General features: G+C 38.9%; 1 protein-coding gene across 1 annotated transcript in view; it reads left to right on the top strand.

Annotated features, from left to right (window-relative positions):
- The window catches only part of Dnah3 (dynein, axonemal, heavy chain 3), a 209,322-nt gene that overhangs the window by 129,701 nt on the left and 66,272 nt on the right, over window positions 1-13,349 (top strand). The window contains exons 40-41 of the mRNA XM_013011154.1: window positions 3,233-3,478; window positions 11,596-11,699. Of these exons, the coding sequence (XP_012866608.1) occupies window positions 3,233-3,478; window positions 11,596-11,699 (350 nt within the window). The remainder of the gene's footprint in view (window positions 1-3,232; window positions 3,479-11,595; window positions 11,700-13,349) is intronic.

The raw sequence follows: 13,349 nt of genomic DNA, 5'->3' as shown, positions 1-13,349 counted from the left end.
ATGGGGTCCCTGTGCCTTACACCTTTTAACTTAGCTACTCAGTGGGCTGAGAGCTGAGGATTGTGGTTCAGCCTATACAGAAAAGTCTGTGAGGTTCTTATCTGCAGAATTCCAGAAGTAGAACTGTGGCTCAAGAGGTAGGGGCTAGCTTTAAGCACAAAAGCTCAGGGATAGCCCCTAGGCCCTGAGTTCAAGCCCCAGGACTGGTCCCCTCCCAAAAAAGTAAATGGCCTATAAGGAATATGCATAAAAGATCACTGCAGATAAGCAAATTAAAAAATCAAAACGGCCAAACCAAAATATTACCAAAGACCAATAGATTTATATATAACAATATATGGATTTTCTATTGTTTTTGTGACTCTCGGCTGATATATAAACCTCTCTGTGGAGTGCAATAGGCTGTGAAAAGCTCATAATTTAGGTCTATCCCACTCATCACTCTGTCACATTAGCTAGTGATTATTGAAAGTGTCAGACTCAAAGGCTCATTGCCACCCTGGCCTCAGGAGATAGGATTCTCTCCAGGATGGGGAGGGTAAAGTCACAAACAACTGCTACCCCCATATTTTTATAGATCATTCTGCTTCTAATGGTATTTCTATTACTCCTAAGCTTCTGTTTCAAGACTCAATAGAGGGCCTGGGCAGGGGGTGTCATTCACTGCCAGATGTCTGGAGCAGCCATCTCTAATGGTGCTTCTGTTGGGTATTGTGAGTCACCAACATACTCCTCAATGGGCAAATACAGCAGTCACCAGTGCCTCTGCCATGTGACTTGTCAAGGAGTCCCAAGCTGTCACCCAGCAGCTGCTTCTAATGGCCAAGCTGCCAGTGTAATTTCCTGCAGTTTAACCTTTCTATAAAGGGACCCATTAGACTCTCTTCCTCTCCTTACCCACCTCCTGTGACCCAAGTTCTATAGCAAAGTCTCATACATTTTCTTGAACAGTAATAGCTCTTTATTTGTAGGTCCCTAGAGTAACAGGGACTCTCTCAAGATGAAGTCTTACTGTCACCCTCTGAGATAAGAGGAATGGCAGGATGACTTTTCCACAGTAGGGCTAGCCTTCCACAGTGGAATAGTCACTGCCTAATAAGTCTCAATTTTAATTATATCTTCTTTCCTAACTCCTGCCGCTCACGAGGGCTCAGAACTCTTGCTGGCTTTTCTTCTGTTGGATTATTTCACTGTTGTTTCTGAGTTCCCATCCTTTATAGTTTCTAGATTTTTTTTCTTGTCTTTCTTTCTTCAGGATGTAATCTCTTTTCTGTCACCAGATTCTTAACATTCAAAGAATTAAAATAGCAAATATTTCTCATCTGCCATCTTGCCTTTTCTCTTCTCTTGCCTTATTCTCTTTGGGATAATGATACGCAATGGTTTGAATGTGTATATCACTTTGAGCAATATAGCCATTACCCAATACGGATATGAAAAATAAATGTGTAAAATATCTAAAGATAAAGCAAAAATTACAAAACTTTCAAAAGAAACAAAAAGTAGAAGCTCATGACATTGAATCAATGAGTTCTTGGACTTGACACCAAAGACACAGGCAACAAAAAAAAAAATAAGTAAATTAGAATTCATCAAAATTTAAAATCTTAATGCATTTAAAAAAAAGAATTACCAACAGAGTCAGAATAGAACAAGATGTCAGCAAATCACATAAAGAGGATTTATATTCAGAATATGAAGAGAATCACTCATATTCAAAAAATAAAACAATGTAATACAAAAATGAATAAAAGACTTGAAGAGACATTTCTCCAAAGAAGATAAATAGCCAATAATTACATGAAAATAATCAACATTACTAATTATTAGGAAAATGAAAGTCAGAGTCATAATAATATCAAATTACCTCTGACCTATTAGGGTGGCTACAAACAAAAAACAAACACCAATGAGGATGTGGAGAAACTGGAATCCTTACAGATTGTTGTTGGGAATTTAACATGATATAGTAGGTATGGAAAATACTTTGGTGGCTCAAAAAAAAGGAAATATAAATTTGCCCAGATTTTCACTTCTGAGTATATAATAATTATCAAAATAATTATCAGAAATTCTTTTTTTTTTTTTTTGGTCCAGTTGTGGGGCCTGAACTCTGGGCCTGGGCGCTCTTCAGCTCAAGGTTAGCGCTCTACCACTTGAGCCACAGCACCACTTCTGGCTTTTTTCTTTTTGCTTATGTGGTGCTGAGGACTTGAACCCAGGGCCTCAGGCATGCAAGGCAAGCACTCTACCACTGAGCCACCTTCCCAGCCCCTTATCAGACATTCTTATTCCTGAAAAGCAACCCAAATATCTATCAACAGAAAATGAGTAAATAAAACGGTGTTACAATCACCCAAGGAAATATCATTTGGGAAATTCTGACACATAACACAAAGTAAATGCACCCTAAAACATTGTTTAAGTAAAATAAGCCAGGCACAAAAGTACTATATGAATCTACTTTACATATGTTTAGATACTGTGAGTATTCAAACAGTATTCAGACAGCAAAACAAAAACACAAACAAAACAAAAAACAATTCTGGCTAAATGAGGAGTGTAGGGAGGATGGAGATTATTGTTTAGTGGTTACAAAGCTTTAGTTCTACAAGGTGGAAAGAGTTCTGATTATGAATGACAATGATAATTCACAATATGGGTGTACTTAAACCATTAGATTATATACACTTTACAATGAAAAAGATTGTCAATTGTTATACTGTGTATATTTTACAGTAAAATATGTAAATGGATCCAGGCACTGGTGGCTCACATCTGTAATCCTAACTATTCAGAAAGCTGAGGTCTGAGGATCACAGTTCAAAGCCAGTCTGGGCAGGAAAGCCCATCAGACCCTTGTCTCCAATTAACTACCTAAAAGGCCAGAAGGGGAGCTGTGGCTCAAATGGTAGAGCACCAGCCTTGAGCAAAAAAGCTAAAGGACAGTACCCAAGCCCTGAGTTCAAGCCCCAGGATCAGGATACACACAGAAATATGTATGTGGTAAAGGATCTGGTATATGATGGGCACCCAGACAATATTAAAGAGTAAGTGTGTGTGTGTGTGTGTGTGTGTGTGTGCGTGTGTGTGACAGAGGGGGAGGGGAGAAAGAGAGAGAGAGAGAGAGAATCTCCAGAGCTCCCTGGCAAAACTAGCCAGTTCATACCCAATGGATATAAATCTGTAGCTGTTTCTTGGCCTGAACTTCCATCCCCCTTTTCACTTTTAGATGAATTAAGGAAAGCAGAAGATGAAGAAAGTGAATTATTTGAAAACCTGTCTAGTCAACAGATCTTCCTCTGGCTGCAAGGACTATTCCTCTTTGCATTGGTGTGGACAGTAGCTGGCACCATCAATGGGGACAGCAGAAGGAAATTTGATTTGTTTTTCCGCAACCTGATCATGGGCATAGATGACAAAAACCCAAGACCCAAAAGTGTCAAACTCACCAAAAACAACATCTTTCCTGAGAGAGGTAATTTCAGGCTTGTTTATTATGTCTTGGTAAGATAACTTAAATTACATGTCCCCAATCAACCAAAATGCATGGACTGTGTGAGCCCTTTATAGAAGCTAAGATAGCTAAATGCCAGTGAATAATGCTTATAATCCTAGTTACTCAGAAGGCTGAGATCCGAGGATTGCAATTCAAACTAGCCCAGGGCAAAAAATTCAGTGATACTTCTGTTAACCAACAAAAAGTAGAGCTCTGACTCAAATGGTAGAGATCCAGTCTTGAGCAAAAAACACTAAGGAATAGTACATAGATAGGCCTTGAGTTCAAGCCCCACTACTGACACACATACTCGTTACAGAATATTTCATAGCTTTCTGGGTGGGTTCACTTCTCTTTGTTTTTGTTTTTGGTCATGGGGCTTGAACTCTGGGTCTGGGCACTGGCCCTGAGCTCTTCACTCAAGGCGAACACTCTACCACTTAAGCCATATTCTGGTAGTTAATTGGGGATACAGATTTCATGGACTTTCCTTCCTGGGCTGACTTTGAACTGTGATCCTCAGATCTCAGTCCTCCTGAGTAGCTAGGATGACAGGTGTGAGCTACCGGCACCCGGTGTGGGTTCACTTCTTCAGAGCTGACTTGTATGTGTGAATATGGGAGGTCCTAAAATCAGGGTCTTATGGTTTGAGTGCTTATTTTTCTAATTATTATTGTTGTTATAAGGGTAATATACAGAGAGGTTACAGTCAGGGATTATAAGTCAGGTAAAGAGTACAATTCTTTTCCTTTCCTTACTCTCTAGCAGCTTTTCCCTCCTGTCCCCACATACAAGTTGTATGGTTCATTTTCAACATACTATCTAGTGAATAACACTAGGCTGAATGCTTTTTTTATTTATAAAGAGATGACATGACATTTTTGTTTTGAGTTTTTTTATGTTGCTGTTTGTACCAGTCCTAGAGCGTGAACTCAGAATCTGGGTGTTTGTTGTGTCCCTAAGTTTCTTTTGCTCAAGGCTAATGCTCTACCAGTTGAATCACACATCTCTTTTTGACTTTTTGGTAGTTAATTGGAGGTAAGAGTTTCATGGACTTTCCTGGCTGGGCTGGCTTTGAATTGTGATCCTCAGCTCTCAGCCTCCTGAGTAACTATGATTACAAGTGTGAGGCACCAACACCAGCTTCAGGTGTATATTTTTGTTTTTCTTACAAAAATTACCCATAAATCCATCACCTAAACAGAGTGGTGATTTCCCCCCCACTCTTTTCTAGTCCTGTATTATTTGTTTATCTGATACATATCATGGCAGCTGTGATATTAATATTTCTCTTAATTTTGGCATTATAGCCTAATATGTTAAAATGTTTTCAATTTTGCTACAAAATCTTTAAAATGACTAATGGCTAAAAATGCTCTTCTGTGAGTGGTATTCTTTACTCAAATGAAATGTTTAAATGCCTTTTATACTTTTTCCTAACATCTACTAATATACTGTATAAAATTTAGAAAATACAGAGAAGGAAATAGAAAATAAGACTTTAAAAATTCATTATCCAGAAATTTTACTTTTGTTTTTTTTTTGTTTGTTTGTTTGGGGTTTTCATTTGGTGGGTCATAGTTCCTGAACTCTGGGCCTGGGTGCTATCTCTGAGCTCTTCTGCTCAAGGCTAGTGCTCTACCACTTGAGCCACAGTGCCACTTCTGGCTTTTTCTGCTTATGTGGTGCTAAAGAATCAAACTCAGGGCCTCATGCCTGCAAGGCAAGCACTGTACCACTGAGCCACCTTCCCAGGCCCCAGAAATTTTACTTTTATGCTTTGTTTTGTTTTGGGCAGTTGTAGGGCTTGAACTCAGGGGCTGGGCACTGTCCCTGCACTCAAGGAGAGTGCTCTACCACTTTAAGCCACAGCTCTACTTCTGGTTTTCTAATGTTTTCTTTGGAGATAAAGAGTCTCATTAACTTTCCTGCCTGGGCTGGCTTTGAATCATAATCCTCAGATCTCAGTCTCTTGAGTTGCTAGGATTACAGGTGTGCGTTACCAGTGCCCGGGTACTTTTAGTTTTTTAGGTTTATTTTTCTATATTTCTATAACTTAAGGAGAGGTTTATACCATAAGAAAAAAAAACAGTTGTACCTTTTTTTTTTTTAAGGCCGGCACTGGGGCTTGAACTCAGGGTCCTGAGAACTGTCCCTGGCACCACAACTTGAGCCACACCTACTTCCAACATTTGGGTGGTTAATTGGAGCTAAGAATCTCAGGGAGATAAAGAGTTTCAGAAAGTCCCTGAGATTCTTATTTTCAATTAGTCACCAAAATGCCAGAAGTAGGGCTGTGACTCTAGTAGTAAAAAGTTCAGGGCCTGAGTTTAAGTCCCAGGATACCCCCCAACACACACTCACCCCTTCCCACCCCATCCACCCAGGCACACACAAATACTCACGGAACTTTCCTTCCTAGCTGCCTACAAATCTTGATCATTAGATCTCAGCCTCCTAAGTAGCTAGATTACTGGCATGAGCCACTGGTGCCCAGATACCTTTTGTACTTGTAAGAAAGAATGTATGAAAAGCCATGAGGGGACTTCCAAAGGTGAGAATAATGTGTATATTAAGAGACTTAGATTACATGGGTATGTATATTTGGCCAAACTTTGTGAAAATTAGCTCAAAATGGGTACATTGTATTATAAATTTTATTCCAAAAATAAATAAAATTTGAACCCTAGTTAATGATATATTGCTAACATCTTTATGCAGAACTATACACATATTTATAATTTATTTTGGAATATTTCAAAAGAGTAAGATTGGAGAGAAGAACTGATACGCATAAAAATAAGAACTAAATATAAAATGTAAGTGGTAGGTGTACAAATAATCATTGTACAATATTGTCAGTTTCCATGGTTGAAATTTTTCGTAATGATAAAAGGATAAACAGAGCCAGGCATTTTGGTGCATGCTTACAGTCCTAGCTATGTGGGAGTCAGAGGAAGGAGGATTGTGGTCTGAGGCCAGGACCCTATCTGAAAAACAAAATAAAAGCAAAATAACTAGGTGTGTGGCTCAAGCGCATGCACAACCAGTGCCAGGTTTTGAGTTCAATCCCCAGTACAACACACACAAAAGTGTGTGTATTCACAATCTTGTTTCTGCCACCCAGCCCACTTCTTCTGATATAATGTCAGATGAATTACATGGCAGCCCTGTTTAGTAAAAGGTGAAAGATTTATACCATCTGAAGAGAAACCAGAGTATTGGCAGCCCCATTTAGATCCAATAGTTGGGAAAATATTTTGTTCATTTTTATTTTGCTAAAATATATAAAATATACAATTTTGTGGTGTTAAACACTTGTCATATCCAGAATATTTTCATTGTGTGTGTGTGTGTGTGTGTGTGTGTGTACCAGTCCTGGGGCTTGAACTCAGAATCTGGGTGTTGTCCCTGAGCTTCTTTTGCTTAAAGATGACACTTTACCCCTTGAGTCACAGCTCTAATTCTGGCTTTTACCTAGTAGATTATTGGCAATAGTCTCACAGACTTTCCTGTCTGGGCTGGCTTCGAACTGTGATCCTCAGATCTCAGCCTCCTGACTAGCAAGGATAGCAGACAAGAACCATCAGCACCCAACAATGGTTATCTGTTGTTTTAAGTGTGCTAAAATGTTTTATGGCCAAGAATGGCAGCCTCCCAAGGAGAAGGTTCCCTGTGAGCTTGAGAAGAATGTTATCTGCTGTTGTCAGAGAAATGAATCCCTCCATGTCATTTATATTCAGTTAAGTTTTAAGTATATTCTCACTCATTTTCTGACTGTCAATCACTGACAGAGGGGTGTTGAAGTGTCCAACTATAATACCAAATTTGTCACTTTCTTCTTGACACTCTGCATTCTGCTTCATATATTTTGTCATTCTGGGCTCATCTGAAATGGGAACATAAAATCATTTCTTCGCTTTTTTATTTCAATTTTTTCTTCTTTTAGTTAGAAGCGAAGTTGCATTTTTTGCATATAGTGGTAATTTGTTCCTCATGTGTTCTTTATTTAATGTACTATTGTAGATTTTGTGTTTGTTTTTATTCTGACAGGCTATGTCTAGACACAATTCCTCTTTTATTTATTCTGCTTGGAATGTGAGGCATCTGTTTAGTCCAAAGGAAAATTTTTATTCTCTGGCTTCTATATAGATTATCTTCTTTTTTTTTTCTGTTTCTGCCCTTTCTAGGCAGACTTTCTATTTTAATATCAGTCTCCCACAACTTGAATTTGTTTCTTCACTACCTTGGATGATTTTCATTCTGCCCTCACATCTTGTTTCTTTGCCAGTTTTCTTAGTATAATAATAATAAAAGCACAGGCTGTGGGATGAAATTGTTAGAACTGGAATTCTGGCTCCAACTCTTTCTAGTTGGGAGACTTTGAGTAAATTCCTAACCTTCCTCAGTTTCCACAATTACAAAATGTATACAAATAAAAATAGAAGATATTTGTGGTTCTTAGAAGGTTTATATGAGTTATTACATGTAAAAAATGTGTTCATTGCCTGACTTATGAAATGGTAGTCCCTCTCTATAACACCGTAATAATAGCAGTAAAATGACTTTTTAATATTTAAAGCTCTTTTAAAAAAACCTTTAAAACATTGTATGTTGAAAGTGTTAAATAAGTGTTATTAGTTTGTATTTATCGTCAACATTATCACCAACATTATTTCTCACTGGATTTTTCTATGTCTGTGTGTGTGTGTGTGTGTGTGTGTTGGGGACTTGAACTCAGGGCCTGGGCAGGGACACTGAGCTTTTATGCCCAAGGCTAGTGCTCTACCACTTAAGCCACAGCTCTACTTCCAGTTTTTTGCTGATTAATTGGAGATACGAGTCTTTTTTGTTTTGTTTTGTTTTGTTTTGGGTCCAGTCATGGGGCCTGAACTCTGGGCCTGGGCGCTGTCCCTCAGCTCTTCAGCTCAAGGCTAGTGCTCTACCACTTGAGCCACAGTGCCACTTCTGGCTTTTTTTTTTAATTTTATTTTTTAATTTATTTTATTTTTTGTGAACATACTGTACAGCGGGGTTACAATTACATGGGCAAGATAATGAGTACATTTCTTATCAAGCATTGCAGCCTTCTCCTTTGTTTACCCTTCACATCCCTTCCCAGCCTCCTCCTGCCCCCCCTATCCAATCCTCCCCCCCCCACAACCAAAGTTGTAAAGTTCGTTTTCGACATGACAACTTGTACTTCTCATTGTTGCAACGGGTCCACCTGGAGATACGAGTCTTATGGACATTCCTTCCCCAGCTGGCTTGAACCTTGATCCTCTGATCTCAACCTTCTGAGTAGCCTGGATTACAGGCATGAGCTATCAACACCTGGCTCATCTCATTTCACCATTTCTCCTATGGCTAATTTTCTCCAATGGCTTTATGGTCCTATTTCATTTTTTAAAATGGTATCTTTTTATGCCTTATAGAAGACGCCAAACAGTTTACTGAAACTGGTTTTAAATCATGCATTGAACAAGTTTCAGAAATATATTCTTCAGGCTAATCTTTACATTATATTCCTTTACATTGCAATTTTTTTTCACCTAGACCATATATTGTTTTAAATTTTTCTCATCATCCAAGATTGATCTGTTTGTGCTCTGAAACTATAGAGATGGTTTATGAGTTACCACTGATCCCACTTCTGGCTCCCTTTGTAATAACATCATTTCTGCTGTTTTACAACAAGAGGACCAGTACAGCTCCGCCACATTTCTAACTTTTCCCCTATAACATCCCTTGTCCTGTGATGTTTTCCTTTCCCCTTCCATGATGTAGCATAAATGAAGCCATCATTGCTGGGTACCCATGGCTCTTACCTGTAATCGTAGCTACTCAGGAGGCTGAGATCTGAAGATTATGATTTGAAGCCAGCTCAGACAGGAAAGTCCATGAGATTCTTATCTCCAGTTAACCATCAGAAAAGCCAGAAATGGCTCAAATAATACAACACTAGCCTTGAGGCGGGGAAAAAAAAGGTCAGGGGCAGAGACAGAACTCTCAGGCCCGAGTTCCAACTCAGCACTGGCACACACACAAACAATAAGGCATAATTCCCAGCACATATTGTTGTTAACTTGCTTCATCTATCTTTTTTGCAACAACTACTTATTTAAAAGCAGGTTTAGTTCAGAAAGATGTTGGTAAGACTAAAATGTCATTTTACAAGCAACCACCATGAACACATCCAGATAAAGTTAGGCTTTACTTTTGTTTCCATGAGAAATATATACTTTCTTCCTGCTAGTTTTCAGACTCATTGCTGCTTCTGGGCATGATCAAGGCAAATATAATTCATAAAATGTCTTTAAAATGAACCCAAATGCAATAAACCATTGCTCTTACATGGATGACTAGTGGAATGGCCAAGATCCAATGACCACATGGAATCAACCAGTTCCATCTGTTGGAAGCCATCTTTTCTAGATAGGTTTCATCTGTGAACATTCAAGACAATGGAAAATCCTCAACAGAGAGGTTCTGTGGCTTTTTACTTTGAAGGGGCATGCTGCACTGAATTTAAGGTGTCATGACAATCTTCTTACCCATTATGGTCTGGGCCCCTCCTGCTCTCTTGGCTACAGGGGGAAAACCAGCCTAGTTAGGGGAAGACAAGAATAGTAGCTAGCAAGCAGGTGGATGTCTGCCTAATTTTCTGTGCAATGTGCACTTCTGTCTTTAGGCAACCACTGGAGAGATACCTAGTGTACTTTCCTGCCTTTCTTCAGTCTCTTGATTCATTTTATGCTGGTTAGTTTTCCAGTACAGTAACAAATATCTGAGAGAATCAACTTAAAAAGAGGAAGGCTTATGTTTCAGAACTTTTTTTCATCCCTATATAAGTGTCTCTTCATGACTATTTGCAGCTAGTCCCTATTTTCACCCTCAGCCACAGACAACCAATAATCTTCTCTCTGTAGATTTGTCTTTTTTGTTGTTGTTGTTGTTGGTCATGGGGTTTGAACTCTGGGCCTGGGCTCTTCAGCTCAAGGTGAGCACTGTACCATTTAAGTCACAGTGCCACTTCCGGTTTTCTGGTGGTTTATTGGAGATAAGAGTCTCACAGACTTTCCTGCCCTGGCTGGCTTTGAATCACAATCCTCAGATCTCAGCTTCTTGAGTAGCTAGGATTACAGGCATGAGCCACTGGTATCTGGCAGATTCGACTTCTTTTTAATATTTTGTAAACATGAGATTATGTAATATGTGACATTTTATATCTGGCTTTGATTGCATTTTCTTAAAACTATCTTTGAGAAGTTCAAATGCCTTTTCACAAGGGCTCAGGGTTATAATTCTAAATTTGATTACTCAGGAAAGCCTTCCCTGACTTCATGGGACATTTTTCTACTTTATTTCTATGCTTGTGCATAATTTCATGTGGCTTGGTTAAATGATTGGCATAGTTTGATATCTAGCTCTATTTTATTTAATATCATTGCTTGAACTCATTTAAGAAAATAAAATGGTATCACTGATGGACTTTTGGTCAAGATAAAAAGAAAAAAAGGAAGCTGTTTGTGGATATAGAATTGGAATGACTGGCTGGGCGCTGGTGGCTTACACCTGTAATCCTAGCTACTTAGAAGGCTGAGATCTGAGGATCATGGTTCAAAGCCAGACTGGGCAGGAAAGTCCATGAAACTCTTATCTCCAACAAACCACCAGAAAACTGGAAGTTGTGCTGTGGCTCAAGTGGTAGAGTGCTTGCCTTGAGCTGAAGAGCTGCGGAACAACGCACAGGCCCAGAGTTCAAGTTCCACGACTGACCAAAAAAAAATTTTTTTGGAATGACTTATTGCCTTCATTTATTTTGCTGTTGTTTTTCTCATACCTGCTGTTTTGCTTATTCAGAATCATTTAATCACTTCCATAATCAGCACTTATCATTTTTATACAAATAATGAAGTTATTCCTCTTTAAAATGTTGCTCCAGTTTTGACAATTACTGGCAACATGTACAATTCACCACAATTATGCCAAGACTAGTCATATGTTTTGGATGTCTATAGTTAAAGGGTCAAATACCTCCAATAAGAAATGTGAGTCATTGTATTTAAGGGCCTGTTCTGTTTCTTTGGGTCCAGGAAGCGTCTATGATTTTTATTTCGTCAAACAAGCAGGTGGACATTGGGAGGCATGGACAGAGTATATCACTAAAGAGGAAGAGAATATCCCTGCCAATGCAAAGGTAAAAGAAAAGCATTAGCCACAGCACTGTGGTTTCTAGAATTCCTTTAATATTCTCCTAGGTGGGTGTATTAAAAGCTCCATGTGAGTATTTTAAAGAATTATCTTAGGCGGGGCTTTGCTGGCTCAGGTCTGTAATTTTAACTACTTAGTAGGCTGAGATCTGAGGATCAGAGTTCATCAGTCCAGGCAAGAAATTCTGTGAGACTTTTTAGGTGCAATTAACAACCCAAAAGCCAGAAGTGGAGCTGTGCCTTATGTGGCAAAGTGCTAGCCTAGAGGTGGTGAGTGGAGGGAAGATGGGAGCTCAGGGAAAGTGCGTAGGTCCTGAGTTCAAGCCCCATGACTAACAAAAAGAAAGAAAGAAAGGAAGAAAGAAGAGAAAAAGAAAAGTATTTTCTTTAGGAAGAGATTCAAACATGAGTTCAATCAAATCTTCAAGAGACCCAATTCCTTAATCAGCCATCATGCTCTTTGTCTTGTTTTACTTCATCAGAAAATGGAAGTAAAACCCATCTGAATGAGGATCACAAAGATCAAAGGGAGTATATAGGAGCATGTTGGTACACACCAGGGGTCAGATGGGCATTTATTACTATCCTGACTATTGTCTGTTAGTAATATCAGGTGCTTGTGCACTTCATCAGCAATGCATGCGATTTCCTTGATCAGAACTCTCAGAAAAGCAGATTCTGATTTTTGGGGTAGTAGATAATTTATCTATAACTCCTCATTTTAACCTTATGGAAATTTTTTTGTAAAGATGGGTATTTTTATGCCTCTGTTAGTAGAATCTAGTAGATATCATTTATGTTTCTGAGGGTGGTAGACAGTGGCTGTAAAAATGGGAACAACCAAGTGGGATACCAGGCAGAAAACAGATCCTCAAGTAAGGATGCCTTAATAGGGGTGAACGTGTGCTGTTTTCAGGATGCACCCTGGAGGCTGAATGGTGTAAATACACCTTTAGCACTGAGGTCTGAATTTTTATTCTCCTTTAAGAGCTTAGTCACCTTAGTTCACCCCAGGGATTTGAAATCTTGCTGAATTCATACAGATAAGAGTCCACTATAGGGCTGGGAAGGTAGCTCAGTGGTAGAGCGCTTGCCTTGCATGCTCGAGGCCCTGGGTTCGATTCTTCAGCACCACATAAGCAAAAAGAAAAAAACCAGAAGTGGCACTGTGGCTCAGGTGGTAGAGTGCTAGCCTTGAGCTGAAGAGCCGAGGGATAGTGCCCAGGCCCAGAGTTCAGGCCCCACGATTGGACCCCCCCCCAAAAAAGAGTCCGCTATAGAAATCGTTACCTCATAAAATAATTGACCTAATCCCAGAAAATAAAACTGTATGAAACCCAACTTGCTTGAAATTGATTGCAAAATGGACATCTGGAACCTGATTCTGCATTGAACATCTCTTACTGGATTAAGTGCCTCTTATCAAGTTAACCACCTGTGTTGGAGCTTCATATTTTCACCTATGTTGAATATATATATATATATATATATATATATATATATATATATATATATATATATATATATATATATATATATATAAATACAAACAAGACAGTCATAGCTATGTTAATTCTTTCTCCATCTCAGTCATATTATCCTATCTGCTTTTTTTTCCCTTTAGCCAAATTACTTCC

The sequence above is a fragment of the Dipodomys ordii genome, unplaced genomic scaffold (assembly GCF_000151885.1).
Source record: "Dipodomys ordii isolate 6190 unplaced genomic scaffold, Dord_2.0 Scaffold14, whole genome shotgun sequence".
In the NCBI taxonomy this organism is placed as follows: Eukaryota; Metazoa; Chordata; class Mammalia; order Rodentia; family Heteromyidae; genus Dipodomys; species Dipodomys ordii.
Note: the sequence above shows the minus strand (reverse complement) of the source record. Positions and strands in the feature narration are given on the sequence as shown.